Here is a 16,206-nt window from a genome sequence, read left to right on the forward strand (position 1 = left end):
AGTCGCTATTAGAGGATGACTGTGGGAATTCTGGTGCTTCAGTCGTATACAGTGTCATACAGGTAGCTGCCGCCTACCATTGTCATTTTATGCAACCTGAAAAGCTATAGCTGGCCTTCATAGACCACGGTAACTATTAGTCCTACAGAAAAAATGAGCAGGACCTTTTTGTAGTAAATTTAATGTAGTTAAGTGTGTACTGGAATACGTTTTCGCTGGAGGTCACTGTTTTAGAGTTATTCAAGAAAGAGGTACGAAAGTGATCTTCAAACGCACCTCCATCCCACATTCATCCCTCATTAGTCAGGATTTCTAGTTCGTAGTTCGTGGCGCTCCTTCCTACGACGGTACAAAAATTTCCGGCTACGCGAACTATTCCCGATATTCAATCTTTTTTGTTCTCTATTGATTGGGCTATTGCGCCACTAGCCAGTCGGGTACTTTGCTATCATTATTAATCTACACATGCCCGTGAGGGTAATGAATAAAAAACTAATTTTGTCACCGTTATGCTAAAACTAATTACATTTGCAGTTCTATCCAAAATGGCTCTGAGCACTATGGGACTTAACATCTATGGTCATCAGTCCCCTAGAACTTAGAACTACTTAAACCTAACTAACCTAAGGACAGCACACAACATCCAGCCATCACGAGGCAGAGAAAATCCCTGACCCCGCCGGGAATCGAACCCGGGAACCCGGGCGTGGGAAGCGAGAACGCTACCGCACGACCACGAGATGCGGGCCAGTTCTATCCAAAGTTAACACTTCCAGCGCAGTCGTTTCGTAGTTAGAAGGCCCTGACGAATAAAGTGATGTAATTGTTTATTTTATGCTGTCAAAATTCACAAAACAGCTAGGTAAAATTTACACAAACATCAATTTTACAATTTATGAGTGGTAGACCTAGACTAAGCCAGTGGCGTAATGAGGCCAGTCAGTGAAGACCAAAAATGGTCGAATGTGGGAGATACGAGGGTTGTCCGGAAAGTAAGATGTCCAATGATCTCCAGTCGGGACGGACCGAGCTACACTATGTGATCAAAAGTATCCGGACACCTGGCTGAAAATGACTTAAAAGTTAGTGGCGCCCTCGATCGGTAATGGTGTTAGCCCAGCTTCCACTCTTGCACGCACACGTTCAATCAGGTGCTGCAAGGTTTATTAGGGAATGGCAGCCCATTCTTCACCGAGTGCTGCGCTGAGGAGAGGTATCGATGTCGGTCGGTGAGGCCTGGCACGAAGTCGGCGTTCCGAAACATCCCAAAGGTGTTCAGTAGGATTCAGGTCAGAACTCTGTGCTGGCCGGTCCATTACAGGGATATTATTGTCGTGTAACCACTCCCCCCACAGGCCGTGCATTATGAACAAGTGCTCGATCGTGTTGAAAGATGCAATCGCCATCCCCGAATTGCTCTTCAACAGTGGGAAGCAAGAAGGTGCTTAAAACATCAATGTAGGCCTGTGCTGTGATAGTGCCACGCTAAACAACAAGGGCTGCAAGCCCCCTCGATGAAAAACACGACCACACCATAACACCACCGCCTCCGAATTTTACCGTTGGCACTACACAAGCTGGCAGATGCCGTTCACCGGGCATTCGCCATACCCACACCCTGCCATCAGATCGCCACATTGTGTACCGTGATTCGCCACTCCACACAACGTTTTTCCGCTGTTCAGTCGTCCAATGTTTACGCTCCTTACACCAAGCGAGGCGTTTACCGGCGTGATGTGTGGCTTACGAGCAGCCGCTCGTCCATGAAATCCACGTTTTCTCACTTCTCGCCTAACTGTCATAGTACTTACAGTGTATCCTGACGCAGTTTGGAATTCCTGTGTGATGATCTGGATAGATATCTACCTATTACACATTACGACCCTCTTCAACTGTCGGTGGTCAATGTCAGCCACAGACTAGGTCGGCCTGTACGCTTTTATGCTGTGTGTGTCCCTTCACGTTTCCACTTCACTATCACATCAAAAACAGTAGACCAAGGGATGTTTAGGAGTGTGGAAATCTCGCGTACAGACGCATGACACAAGTGACACCCAATCACCTGACCACGTTCGAAGTTCGAGAGTTCCGCGGAGCGCCACATTCTGCTCTCTCACGATTTCTAATGACTACTGAGGTTGCTGATACGGAGTACCTGACAGTAGGTGGCAGCACAATGCATATAATATAAAAAACGTATGTTTTTGGCGATGTCCGTGATACTTTTGATCACATATTGTAGCTTGAATCTGACAAAAGCGCCTTGTTCCTTGCTTCCCGCACCACTATTCTTGCCAGTCCCACCTCTCCGCGACGCTTATTCCTTGCGTTGCAGCCGTTAACGATGAAATGGAAAATCGACGCTCCCGCCAAATGGGAATTGCGTCTTGTGATTAAATTTTTGTGCTTTATGGGGTCAACCCTTATTGACATCCATCGCCAGTTGACCGATGTGTATGGAGGAAAATGTATGGACGTAAAAAAATGAGCCGTACAGACGTGCACGACGACGCCGGCTGCGGGCGTCCGTCAGTTCGGAGGAGAAAGTGACGAAAGTCAAAATAGTTTTCCTTGCGAATCGGCGTAGTACTGTGCGAGAGGTTGCCGAACCGATAGGGGGCGTTTCTGAGACTACCGTGGACCAGATTTTGACGGACAATTTGAAGTATCACAAGGTGTGTGCCAGCTGTGTGCCGCGGATGCCCAGTGAACACAAAAAAAATTGCATCGAAAGTGCTCGCAAGTTTCTGCGCCGTTAGCGGGAAGAGGGTGAGGAATTTCTAGATTCAATTGTAACCGGGGACGAGATGTGGGTTCACTGCTTCACGTCAGAGACTAAGGAACAATCGAAACAGTGGCGGCCTTCCGGTTCTCCAAATGTCAATAAGTTAAAGGAAACGCCGTCAAGCAGGGAAAGTGATGGCTCCGGTATTCTGGGATAGAAAAGGCGTTCTGCTGGTTTTCTACCTGGAAAGAGGTACACCAATCATTGCGGCAAGGTACTGCGAGACACTAACAAAGCTACGCCGGGCTATATAGAGCAAAAGGAGGGGTCGACTAACAAAGGGAGTTCGTTCGCACCATGACAACGCCCGTTCTCACGTCGCCAGCACGAAGATAGCTCTCCACCGCCAAATTCGTCCGCAGCTCGTGGTCCAAAGGCTAGCGTTGCTGTCTGTGGTTCACAGGGTACCGGGTTCGATTCCCGGCCGGCTTGGAGATTTTCTCTGCCCAGGGACTTGGTGTTTGTGGTGTCCTCTTCATTTAACCACCACCACTCGTTACAATGGTTAGATTGGATTATGTAAAAATTGGTCTGTGTAATATTTGGGACTTTGTACGGGCGTTGATGACCGCGCAGTTGAACGCCCCACAAACCAAACATCATCATCGCCAATTCGGGTGGGAAATCATTGACCATCCTCCATACATCTCTGATGGTGATGATGATTTATGGTGGAGGGCGCTAAACAGTAAAGTCATCAGTGATACATCTCTGGTTTGGGTTTCAGTGACTAGTATTTGTTCCCCAACTTGAAACAACACTTGGAAGGACTGAAATTCTCAAGCGACGAAGAGCTCAAGGCAGCTGTCCATTCCTTCCTGCACGAGTCGGCGGGCGAGTGGTACGACGCGGATACGAAAAAGCTTCCGGAGCGTCTCCAAAAATGCATCAATCGTGACAGGGACTACGTTGAAAAGTAGCTGAAAGTTCAGGCTTTCAGAGTCTGTTATTGGTTTTGCAATAAAGTGATGATTACTAGGCCTAAGTGAAAAAGTACTCGAAGAGCTTATTGTAGAAAATCGTTAATATTGGTACAAATATACTCCTCCTTGCACTCTGTGGTGGCGTTCAGACTCTGTATGTAGGTGACCACAGTTTCCGACCCTAACAGTCGAAATATGGCCCTGTCACTTAGAACATCTTGTATATCTACAATCACCTTAATGATGTCAAGGCTTCAGAAGGAAATGCAGATCTGAACAGTGATACAGCTTATTCATACTGCAGTAGATTCTAATTTTTAATTATGCGCTAATGCGATAAAGAAGCGATAAAATTTGGAAACTGTTACAGCTATTGGTGTTGGTGCTGTTGGTCTGTTAAACGTATTAACCTCAGCGTGAGTATACAAGAGGTTCACCACTGAGTCACTAATACCACCAAACCTGATTTGAATTTAATATAATTCATAGGTTGAATTTCAACGATAATATCACGAGAACACACACACATCGAAGTTTTTAGTCTAAGAGATTGAAAATAAGTGATACGTGTTTCCCAGAGCAATGTTGAATTGAGAGTCAGTCCAGAACACATTTCATCATAGGAATAACGAAAGTAATTCATTAAGTTTATTTCAGCAAAACTGGTTTTACAGCGTTATCAGATGTGATATTGCTTCAGAGAAAACAATATTTGTAACGGAAGTATTGTATCCTAGATCAAAATCCTCTAAAACATTTTTTCCCTCACTTGACTTCTGGCGGTAACAAGTTTTTGCCATTAACCGCGATTTCCTATAGCCAACTGCATCTTCATCATTAAGCAGTCCATAAATGTGAAACTGGCCTAGAACATTACTAATTGCAACAACCAATTCCCATATAACACTTGGAATTAGCCAGTCTAACGTACCTGTCATTTAATAAAACCACAAGCTGGATGTGCGTCTCTGGTAGTACAGGGATTGGACAAAAATATTGAAACTCTGAAAAAGCATTGCCATGCCTAATATGCTTTAGGAAATCCGTTGGTATTCAAAACAGCTTCCAGTCGCCTCTGAATAGATCAATACAGACCCTGTAAGGTTTTCAAGGGAATTTTATACTCTCTTTCCTGCAAAATAATAAGTTCAGGTAACGATTATGGAGGTGGATAGCGATCACGCCCACTTCTGTACTAAGTAGATCACAAAGGTTCAATAATATTGGAATCTGGTGACTGTGGTGGTCATGGGAGATGCGCACAGATATTGTGCCATGGGATGACGCAGAATGGTCACATAATCCTTGGCGGTAATGCGAACTTGAAGAGTAGCCATGACACCCGTGGAATACCCTGATATGGCTGCCCAAATCATCGTCCAACGTACGCCATGATTCATAATTTAGATGTAAACACAGACAAAAGTTGCAACCAGTGTGACACGAGACTCTTTCGACCAAATTACATCCGTCTATTGCTCCATAGTACCGGTTTTATGACTTGGGCACCACGTTTTCTTGTTACGGACATTCGCATCTCTGATCAGCGGTTCAGAATTTCCAGCTCGCCCTTCAATTCGGTGGTGTTTTTGCGCTGGCAAGGGTTCGCGAGAGTGATTTTGAGTTCTGTAGTGGTTTTTGCAGCTGTCGTCCTTATTTTTTTTTTTGTCACTAACCTCTTCAACGATCATCTACCACGATCACGCATCACACACTTTCATCCGCGTTGTGACTTAGCGGCTGATGATTTCCCGCTTTCCCCATATGCCTTAGATATCTTCCATGCGTTGCATCTTGAAACGCCAAACATTTCGGCTTCCTAAGTCACGGAGGCAGCCACCATACGAACACCAACATTTTGCCCACGTTCGAGTGCACTGAGCTTCGACGTAATGCACTGTCAGCTACACAGAACACAGTTATAACCACGACACACTATTGCAACGTACTGAGGACACGACAATGCTGCCGTTCGTGGTCAAATACAACAGTGCAATCTGAAGGTTTAGCCATCATCTGCAGTTGTGTTAAAGTATCCGTTTCTCGCGATGTTTCCATATTTTTGGCCAACCCCTGTGTAAGTGGTCCTGAAATTATTGCTTTTCGACGCAGTTGTTTTGCGAAGATCGTGTTCCGTTTAAACGTAAAAACACACAGTCTTCTTGCTGAAGTAGCTGGGTCTGAAAGTGCCGGCGAAATTGATCCAGAGTAATGGATCACTTTTTTTGATGTAGGTCACTGTGCTAATTCTGTATCACCTGACAATTTCTGAACTCAACACACTTCTCCGCAAGTCGTTGCCATAGTCATTGAATGTTTCGTAGCCTTTGCACCGAAAGTCAAAATACGTTGCTATATCTATAGTTCTTTTCGAAAGGCTGCAAGTTGATATCAGAGTGAAGTGAGTAGAGAGATACTGTATGTGGTACAAAATCTGTAAACTGAGTTTTGTATTTCCTTTTACAGGATCACCTACATCCACTTGCCTCTGCAGAGCAAATGGCTGTACGTAGGCACCGAGCGTGGGAACATTCACGTTGTAAACATAGAATCCTTCGTTCTGTCGGGATACGTCATCAACTGGAATAAAGCAATCGAAGTGTAAGTATGCACCTTTTAATTACCCATGTAATAGACAGTTTCTTGAAACTATTTATTTATTGTATGTGTCAGATATTCTTTTCATGCTAGAAACCACCACCACAAATATTCGGGGTGGTGGTGGTGGTGGTGCCGCCGCCGCGAACAGTGTAACTAACAGCGTATGCAGCACAAAAACTCCCCCCACAACTTCATCGTAACAGTCAGAGTGGTCTTCTTTTGCGTCCGTGGCAGTATAACACTGATACAGAAAAACTGGATCCCACAAGAGTGACAAGCTTGTTGTTGGTTCACTCTAAATAAACAATTAGAACACACGACTGTGATGTGAACGCATTGCTCTTACGCAGGCGGCTCAAAGGTTTTGGGTTAAAATTATACAAATAGTAGAAGTTCTCGTCAGAGAGCTTCGAAATGGGAAAGTGTGGCAGAGAATTAATATGTAGTTGTTTATTGAAATAGACAATTTCAGTCTTATAGCACCAACTTACGCTGATGATAAGTGTTCAAAGTAACGACCGCCAGTCTCAATGCACGCATTACAACGGCACATTAAAATATTGTCATACTCTCTGACATCCGTGTTTTTTATTCTATGAGACAGCCCGCTAGCACCCTACATCCCAGCTCATCTTAATTTTTAACTACTATTACACGCACGCGCACGCACACGCACGCACGCACACGCACACACACGCACACGCACACTAGGAAAAAATACATAATAGCGAGTTAAGGCGATTCCACTGGAAGTGGGCCAGGATTCCCACTTCCAACCCAACGGTGTTGTTCAGGAGTACAGGGACATTAATACAGAGACGAGATGTTGCACTGTCGTGTTAAAACCACATCCTCTCGCAGACAACTAGTAGTAGTCTATAACTGTGGCAGCACATCTCAAATGACTACCAGGCGACGTGAAGTATTCGAACACGTTAGTAACAAATAAGGTACTGTTAGTATATCTTATTAAATATCGGCCCAAAATTTCGTAGAAAATAGCTACTGCTGGTCTTAGGAGACGGTGGCGTATGGACTTACATTTCTACCAACGAGGATATTGCCGCAGTTGAAAACGCTGTCAAGGTTGAAATAAATCTCATCAGTGAACATACCTTCTCAAATTCTACTGTGCGAGCAGTTCTTTGCCGATAATCTTGCCCAGCTCTGTAGCTAGAACGAGCCAGTATCCACGGCGTTAAATTTTGTAAGATAAAGATGACGCCTGTTGTGAAACTTTTCCGGGCAGTACATCCTGCTGTACCGTATATAAAACCCGCCGAGCTAGCCACGCGGTTTAACCCGCTGCTTCCCGAGCGGGAAGCCGTGCCGGTCCGCGGCACTAATTCACCTGGCAAATCAGTGTTGAGGTCCGGTGTGCCGGCCAGCCTGTGGATGGTTTTTAAGGCGATTTTCCATCTCCCTCGGCTAATGCGAGCTGGTTCCCCTTATTCCGCTTCAGTTACACTATGTCGGCGATTGCTGCGCAAACACTGTCTCCACGTACGCGTTCACCATAATTACTCTACCACGCAAACATCGGGGGTTACACTCGTCTAGTATGAGACGTTACCAGGGGGTGGAGGGGGGGGGGTTGCACTGGGGGCCGAACCGCACAATAACCCTGGGTTCGGTGTGGGGCGGGTGGACTGCTGTGTCCTGTTCTGGGGTTGTGAACCACTGAGGGCTACGGCGGGACGAAGTGTCTCTGTCGTTTCTAGGTCCCCGGTTCAACGGTTCAATACACACACACACACACACACACACACACACACACACACACACACACACCGTATATAAGGTGCGTCTCTGCTAGTTACTGTAACATGTTGCAAGCTAAACTACTATCTGAGGTAATTATTCGCGATCTGTTGCGTCAATGTGCTCGAATTATTTCTAGCAATTATTGAAGTTCGCACTTGCGAACGACTCTGACAACGAAGTGTGGCTTTACAATCGTAGGTTTGTGTAGTCCATTGTTGTACATGCGTTCTACTTAAAGTAGCAGCTGTAGACACTAGGGTTTCTCAGACAAGCACTGATTGCACACACGAAATTGGCTTTCATTGCTACAGTATTGCTAAATTATAAGAGGGTAGAAAAAACTAATAAAGGATGTAGTCAACACAATAACGAAGCTGAATTCTGTATATTTTCACTCAAACCTCAAGAATAAACATGACGGCCTTATATAAAATCATTCAGTACGTGTTTTTCCGCGTCGAGGTTACATAATTAAGGTCGTAACTAAGTGCTGTTAAGATGGTGTGAATAACAAATAAAACTGGCACATTCTCCAGTTAGGTAGGCTACCGTGGAAGCAGAACCAAAATAAAAGTCTCGACTGTGCGTTAATAACAGTTTCATCAGTGATGTTGCTTTACTGTCCCTTAAAGTTCAACACAAAATAGAACTATCGCTTGCGGAAAATTACTGTCTTCTCCTCGCAAAAACACATGACATTGGAAAGCAGCTGGAAAATGTATAAGATCCGATTCGTTGCTCAAAAAAATCTCACCACTAAAACTTTGAAGGGTTCAAATATTGGCATAGGACTGCAGTACAGAGAACAAACTACCCAGACTCTCCATCAAATGTAGACCAGACCCGGTCGTGCGAAGAAGACTGACCGCAAAATATCGCGAGGCGCAGCAGCGCCTCCAGTAACAATTTCGGGAAATATTTCCACTCTAGCCATGTTCACACTTTCTTACAAAATATCATTGAAAATTACCATAATTGAAGTACAATATTTTTTATAACTATACATATTAAAATGAGCGCCTCTTCATGTTGGTCACTTCGCGATCTTACAAAACTTTGGAACATATTACTCTAAGTAATAATGAAGCATGAACTTTTAAAATCAGCAAATACAAGTAAATATTTCTATACAGGGTGTCGCAGGTGAAATGGTCGATATTCAAAGATATGACGGGAATGATAATTCGAAGCAATAAAAGTCATGGGCTTCTCTAAAATGCATACCTTAAGAGCTGTGAGCACGTCTTCATCTTCGATACTGTAAAACAAATATCTTCTACTGAACAAGTGCCGATAACTCTTAAGGCATACATTTTAGAGCCCATGTTTGCTAGACATTTTTGCTTCGAATGATTTTTCCTCCTATGTCCCTGAATATTGACAATTCTTCTTAGGATACTCTTATATCGCCCAACGATTTGTCAAAATCTGTGTACCTTTTCTTTCTCTTTGAAGAGGCAGGGCAATTGAATCTCAGTATGAAATATACATTTACTGCTTCTTCCTTCAGCTTATCAGAAAGTATACGTTCGGATGTTTTTGATCTATTGAGGAGTTTGCCGCTGGTTAAAAATATTCGAAATTTCAGTTTGTATACTAGGATTTTCCATCCATTGATTGGCGATATAAGCTGCGACTTTCTTGACCTTTTCTCCACGTTGCAAAACTACTCGGTTGGAAGTACGCTATAGTTCAATTCTTATATCTTGGCGGCTTGCGCATGCCCGCCCAGACGCGGAAGATTGCTGCGTTGCCAGTTGCACACGACTCACGCGTCAATAGAAGCAGCGCCATAGTATAGTATAGCATAGTTCGCAAGCTTACGTTTAGGAGGGAGCGCGCAGTTCATGAAGTAAAGCCACCACGGCCGCATTAACCCTTTCGCTGCTACAAAGACGTGCTCCCTGCATTCCGAGCTGTGCGCGATTTTGTCACTGTACTGCTCGCCTGCACTCTTCAAAATTTCGTGCAATGGTTTGCTACATTTAATGCTGCATAATAACTGCGTTGAACATCGAAACAAAATTAAGTCATTTATGGGGGGAAGGTATCAGTCAAGAAGACGTGTAAAAATCAAATTTTTTACCCAAATAGTTTTTGTCAAAGCAGTGGGAACACCATGTGTCTGTACAGGCGAGCAGTGCAGTGATGACAAAATCGCGCACAGCGCGTAATGCGGCGAGCACGTGTCTGCAGCAGCGAAAGGGTTAATGAAGAGACAAAGCACTAGAAATTTCAAAAAATTGCATTCAAATGAATATAATTCGTGACGTAAGGCACTTCGATATTGTTTTTAAATAATGAAAATATTAAGTACCACACAAGGTTTGAACTCATAACCTTTCACTTAGTAGCCCAACACCTTAACAGTTGCGCTAACGCACCTCGTCTACCTACATAACACCATGAGGAGTATAACACGTCACGCAAATACTGACAAACGCTGTAGGTATGACTATGAATTACTCACACTTCGTCGAAGTACAATAGGAAATAAACAATTACCGCTGTTCTTTATTGCGAAAAAGCTGTTCGTGAGAGTGATACAAACACCTTTCCCTGCTATCGCCTGAATTGGGAGTCTTATTGCTTGTTTGGTTTAATTAATTAATAGAATATGAAGCAATTGGTATAAAGAATGATTTTTCCAAACTTTCTATAAAAGAATGTCTGCTATGAAGACATTGCTTTTGTTCTATTACTTTATTTATGACTGAACGTTTCTAAAACTGAAGACACTCGTCCATGCTCTGCGCTGCAGTCGAGATGTGGCAACGTCGTTCTCTGTTCATTGGCTGACTGTGTTTTGTGACGTCAGATGCGCAGAACGAACCTAAACTCGGCCGCCAACATAAATGACGCGCACTTTAGTAGCTGCTTCTCGGAAACACCCCTGTCGGAAAGCCCAGGTAGCCTAGCATCCGTAGCCGCCTGGAACACCAAACCTCTTTTAGGAATTTCCGGCTGTTACCTGCTGTAGCCCGTCTTTGTAATCGGCGCCATGCTCTGGTCAAGCTTATGAAATTCCACCTCGCCGCTGCATCCGTTTCCCAGGGCAAGCAAGAAGCCAGCAAGTCTTGTGAACTTGGGACCCTGCCGCACTTGGACGCCACGGCAGGTCTGCTGGCAGCGCTCAGGTCTGGCAGTACGAGAGACCGTTCTTTCAGTCTCCGCTCAGTAGAAGAGCTAGTGGCTTTGTGCGAAAGTTCGAAATAAGGAGGGAATGCAGGAAAAGGCGTTCTTAGTACATCCCTTCATTGCTGGTCGTGACATATAAGAGTTATTTCACACGCTGTATGATGATTTAAGAAATTACAGTGCTAAATTTTGCAGTTTTTTTTTTCAGGAAAGTAATCTCACCAGGGGAAAAGATTTTCGTGACCTGTCTAACCGGTAGGTAATTATTCGTTGTCCGCAGTGATATTTACTGTTTTAGTTGCGACTATAAAGTGTACGTAGAAGGGATTTGTCAGTTTTTATTTGAGAAGTACGTTATTATAGACTGAAATTCACTTAACAAACCCTTTATACAAAAAGAACGAAAGTTGCCTCATTTGTTTACATATCTTATTTCCTAAAATAATTTCAGCGCGTCTGATGTATCGGACCCATTTTCTGCAGCCGGAGATGTAGGTGTTTTATTTCGGCCTGGAGTTGGTTTTGAGGAAAACATCCATAGCCCGGATGGTGAAATGTGTGTTTTCTGTGGTGTAAACTTCTTGTGATTGGAGCATCTGGAACAGGCTGTGACGAAATAGACGATCGATGACTTTCCACGATTTTCAGTGGGCCGGAGTTCAAAATGGTTCAAATGGCTCTGAGCACTATGGGACTTAACATCTTAGGTCATCAGTCCCCTAGAACTTAGAACTACTTAAACCTAACTAACCTAAGGACATCACACACATCCATGCCCGAGGCAGGATTCGAACCTGCGACCGTAGCGGTCACGCGGTTCCAGACTGAGGCGCCTAGAACCGCACGGCCACACTGGCCGGCTCAGTGGGCCGGAGTCCAAAAGATTCGTTATAAGTAGTTTGAACGTGATTATAAGGTGAAGAGGCTTATTTTAACATTGCTTCATTTGTGACGCTCGTAATTCCCAATATCTTTTTTCCCCATTTCGCATTTTGGGTCCTGAGATGAAGTGTCCCTTGTTGCTGGCCTCATCTACATCTGACAGATAAGATTCGGAGTCAAAACTGCCCACAGAGCTCGGGGGAAAATAACTAGTTAGGGGTGAGCGGCAGGTGTACTGGCAGGCCTGTCGGCAGAACCTCGAGGCGGACGCTCTACCTGCAAAGGTGCCACACTCAAGTAGATGCCATGTGCGAGAGGCTCTATTGCGTCCCACGCTTGTGTCTGGCGTCTCTGTCAGCAGAGCTGCCGTGCCATCCCGATGCGGCAGGGTCCTTAGAGTGATGGTCCGTCTTCGACAACCAGTCATGAAATTTCAACAGTTACAAACTTCACAGTTTACATGTCACAGACGACTGTGTTGTTTTTCTAGGTGATGCCACCGTTAGTGTGGCAGGCAGTTGTTTGTGTGAGGCATATGTTTGAAAACTCCTCATGTTTCATAACATATTGCTCATTCCAGACCTCGTACCGCCTGAAAAGTATTTATTCCAACAACTGGCCCCTTACCGCAAAACAATCTGTTTAGGATGCTCTACTATCTGTATAATTTTGACCATAACGTTTTGAGAAACTCTGTATTCTGTTGGAAAAACGATCTGGCGTCACACGCAACGACTGCAGTAGCACGTACCAAAAACTATGGCCAGTTATTCAATGAAAACTGTCGAGGATATTGACTCGAGAGAAACTACTTTGGGATAATTTCCGAGTTAACGTAAGGACATTTGACTGGGTCCTATTGTCGTTGCCTTTTGTTTCCCCTGGGTGGGCGAAATAAAACTGGCCCAGAAAATGTTTACAGTAACACTAACATAGGATTGACCGTTGTTTACGAATATCACAGAAAATACTGGAAGTGGTCACCATTGACGTCGAAACCAATACGTTTTGCATTGCAGGCTTTGCTGCAGGTTTTGCCACATCATTTCCAGTCTCACATTCGTGCACAAATAGTTCCGCACACAATGAATGAAAATTTTCACTCTGCAGCGGAGTGTGCGCTGATGTGAAACTTCCTGGCAGATTGAAACTGTGTGCCGGATCGAGACTCGAACTTGGGACCTTTGCCTTTGGAAAGTAGGAGACGAGGTACTGACAGAAGTAAAGCTGTGACGACGGGACGTGAGTCGTGCTCGGGTAGCTCAGACGGTAGAGCACTTGCCCGCCAAAGGCAAAGGTCCCGAGCACGAGTCTCGGTCCGGCACAGAGTTTTAATTTGCCAGGAAGTTTCAGTTCCGCCCACGTTTCCACGAATTATGCTTCGCATAACTCTCGACAATTAAAACACGATGTTTTATCGTAAGCATAATTTTGTGCTGCATCCAACTGGTCACTAAGTTAATCTGCTCCTCTCACTCATTCAAACGTGATGATACAGCGAAGTACTCGGGCCAGGGATTACAGGAGGTGCACATTGACAGACATGTGGCGACAACCGATTAACTCCTAGCAATTGGTTTCCAGCATTTTCTATGATGGGCAGTTCTGTTAATTTCCAGCAGCCTGTTCCGCGTCAGTCTTATAAATATTTTCCGGACCAGTTCTATTTTGCTCGCCCTGAATAAGATCCACATATGATGAACTTCTGTACCATTTGCTTGACATCGATCATTTAGTCTGAAACGAAATTCGGTGTTGCAGCAAAATTTGTGAGAACCAAAAACGTCATCAGGCGAAACAATCTGCAGAATTCCGGAAACCTTAGAGACAATGCCAAATCAATAGAAATGATGAGCACTGTCTGGTTTATTGGGACACTGAGTGTGGATGCTATCGGAAAACGTGAAGTGCAAGTATTATAAAATGGCAATTAGTTTGGCATTCAGGAGTTACATTTTTAAGAATGGAGTCGTGGAATGCGCATACCTGCGAAAAATTTTCTGCCCAATCTGCACTTTAGCAAAAATGTTAACTTTTGCATAGGATTAAGAACCGCACTCTGCAAGAGCGTCCATACTATAGTTTGCAGAGGGAGGGGGCTAAACCTGGAGGTTTGGAGTATTTTTAATATTTTGGAAGATGAGAGGCGACTTGTAAGTAGTCATATAAAGTTCCAGTTCCGACCTTGTTAAAAACCTGTGTAATACCGCCTTTTAAATAATTTTCTTGAAAGGAAACACACCTGATTATAATACATTTTTTCCTTTCCCTGATCTCTCTCTCTCTCTCTCTCTCTCTCTCTCTCTCTCTCTCTCTCTCTCTCTCTCTCTCTCTCCCCCCTCTGACTCAAGTATCGTGGGGTCAAGCCTGTGTTTAGGCGACTAAAAATTGCCTCCACAGCTTCCTTACCGGTTTCAGAATTCTCCGCATATGGGTTTTTGGAGTCGCCTGAAGCCAGAATCGTGCTACAGGACGTAGGTATATTGAGTTAATGGAATGTTTAGTAGAGAGAAAAAACAGTGAGGCCACTAAAGGAACGAACTTCGGTTTCTCCATAGCTTATCGCAGATACCTTCCGAACACACCTCTTAATTATGCCCTGCTTGCTTTGATTCTGTCCTTAGTGCTCTCTCTAAAATGCAAGACGTCAAGCGAACCACTGTATTTTCAAAACTAACTACTTATTAGGAAAAAGGCGAAGTTTAAGGCACTTTCAGATCCTGCCTTAAAATTCGTCATGGCATGAAAATTACTGGACTGATTTTACAAACAATCGTCCTTGATCTATGGCCCAGCACTGTGCACGACATATTTGGCCATAACATTAATGGACAAATATACGTAATTGTTGCACTGTTACACAATTTCGCATAAGTTGTCAAGAAGAGTATTGATACTATTCTGGTGTGAAACATCACGATGATTTTTCCACGCTCTTGTATGATATGTATAGCAGCCAATTTGAATAATGGGAAGTGAAGAATCTGAAAATTAATGAAATCAGTGGCTTATATTGTAGGCCATCAAAGCTATCACCGAAGCTCATATCTAAAGTAAACTAGAAAGTAACAAACAATAGTAATAATAGAAATATCAGCCAGCTTTCCTTATGAAGAATTAGCGCATAAGGTGGAGTGTGTCTCGTTCTCTACCATCGAACAGATGGAAGAACAGAGCTTAAAACAGTCATTGTAACATCCTTCTCTACGAAACCTACGATACGGGGAAGGGAGGGTGGGGCGGAGTAATGTAAGAATCAGCACACCAAGACTTCGGAATCCCACGTCGCTATTCACAAATGATAGTCTCCACGACTGGCTTTCGAAAATCTACACAGCACGTGTTGCTAAAAGCAAGAAAGAGCGTGTTTGTGCGATTGTTAGGCTCCTCAACAGCCCTGTTAGTATTATTTATTTCATAGTGTGCAACGCACCAACACTGTTGCTAGCGCTAAGTTTTCGAAATGGATGAACAATGTTTAATAAAATTAGTGAAAAGATCATACTCGCAGTTGAAATACGAGAAATACGAGGATGATTTAATGATAGTAAGACAGGGAAGGCCTATTCAAGCTCTTCCGTACTTTCACTTGCAGTGTGAGGTGAAGGAAAAAATAAGAACCCTTACAAAAGGTATTTTAAAATAAAGAATAACGATAAGTATGTGTGGCTGTCTGGTTCGTACGAACTAAATACATTTTGTTGCTAGCCATGCTTGTTATTTGCAACTGAGAAAACGCGCTGGTATAGTATCAGTTTCGCAAATTTACAGTATTTAATCACAGCTTTGGATAAACATAGGAGATAAACGACCCATATGAAATCTTTTACAGCACGCGACAAGTAGCCTATTCATTCAGTTATCAGAAAAAAAAACTGCTGACCGTTTGTACAATGAAAAGGTTAAAGAAAATAGAAATGCAGTGAAAAGATTGGTTGATGCAGTGGTACGTCTTGCAAAACAATAATGTTTTCTTAGAGACCACAGTGAAGGTGAGGGGTGATTAAATAAAGGCAGTTACATAGAACTGCCTCAGTTTCTAATTATGATGTGGCACTGTCTCAGCATTTAAACAAAGCTACCGTTTTCAAAGTCCCCTCGGCTCTTGTACAG

At 43.8% G+C, this 16,206-nt stretch overlaps 1 protein-coding gene across 3 annotated transcripts in view; it reads left to right on the top strand.

Moving 5' to 3' along the window:
• The window catches only part of LOC126183238 (syntaxin-binding protein 5), a 976,467-nt gene that overhangs the window by 471,387 nt on the left and 488,874 nt on the right, over positions 1 to 16,206 (top strand). For all 3 annotated transcript variants that reach the window (XM_049925028.1, XM_049925029.1, XM_049925030.1), the window contains exon 4: positions 6,175 to 6,309. In XM_049925028.1, the coding sequence (XP_049780985.1) occupies positions 6,175 to 6,309 (135 nt within the window). The remainder of the gene's footprint in view (positions 1 to 6,174; positions 6,310 to 16,206) is intronic.

The sequence above is a fragment of the Schistocerca cancellata genome, chromosome 4 (genome assembly GCF_023864275.1).
Source record: "Schistocerca cancellata isolate TAMUIC-IGC-003103 chromosome 4, iqSchCanc2.1, whole genome shotgun sequence".
Taxonomy (NCBI): domain Eukaryota; kingdom Metazoa; phylum Arthropoda; class Insecta; order Orthoptera; family Acrididae; genus Schistocerca; species Schistocerca cancellata.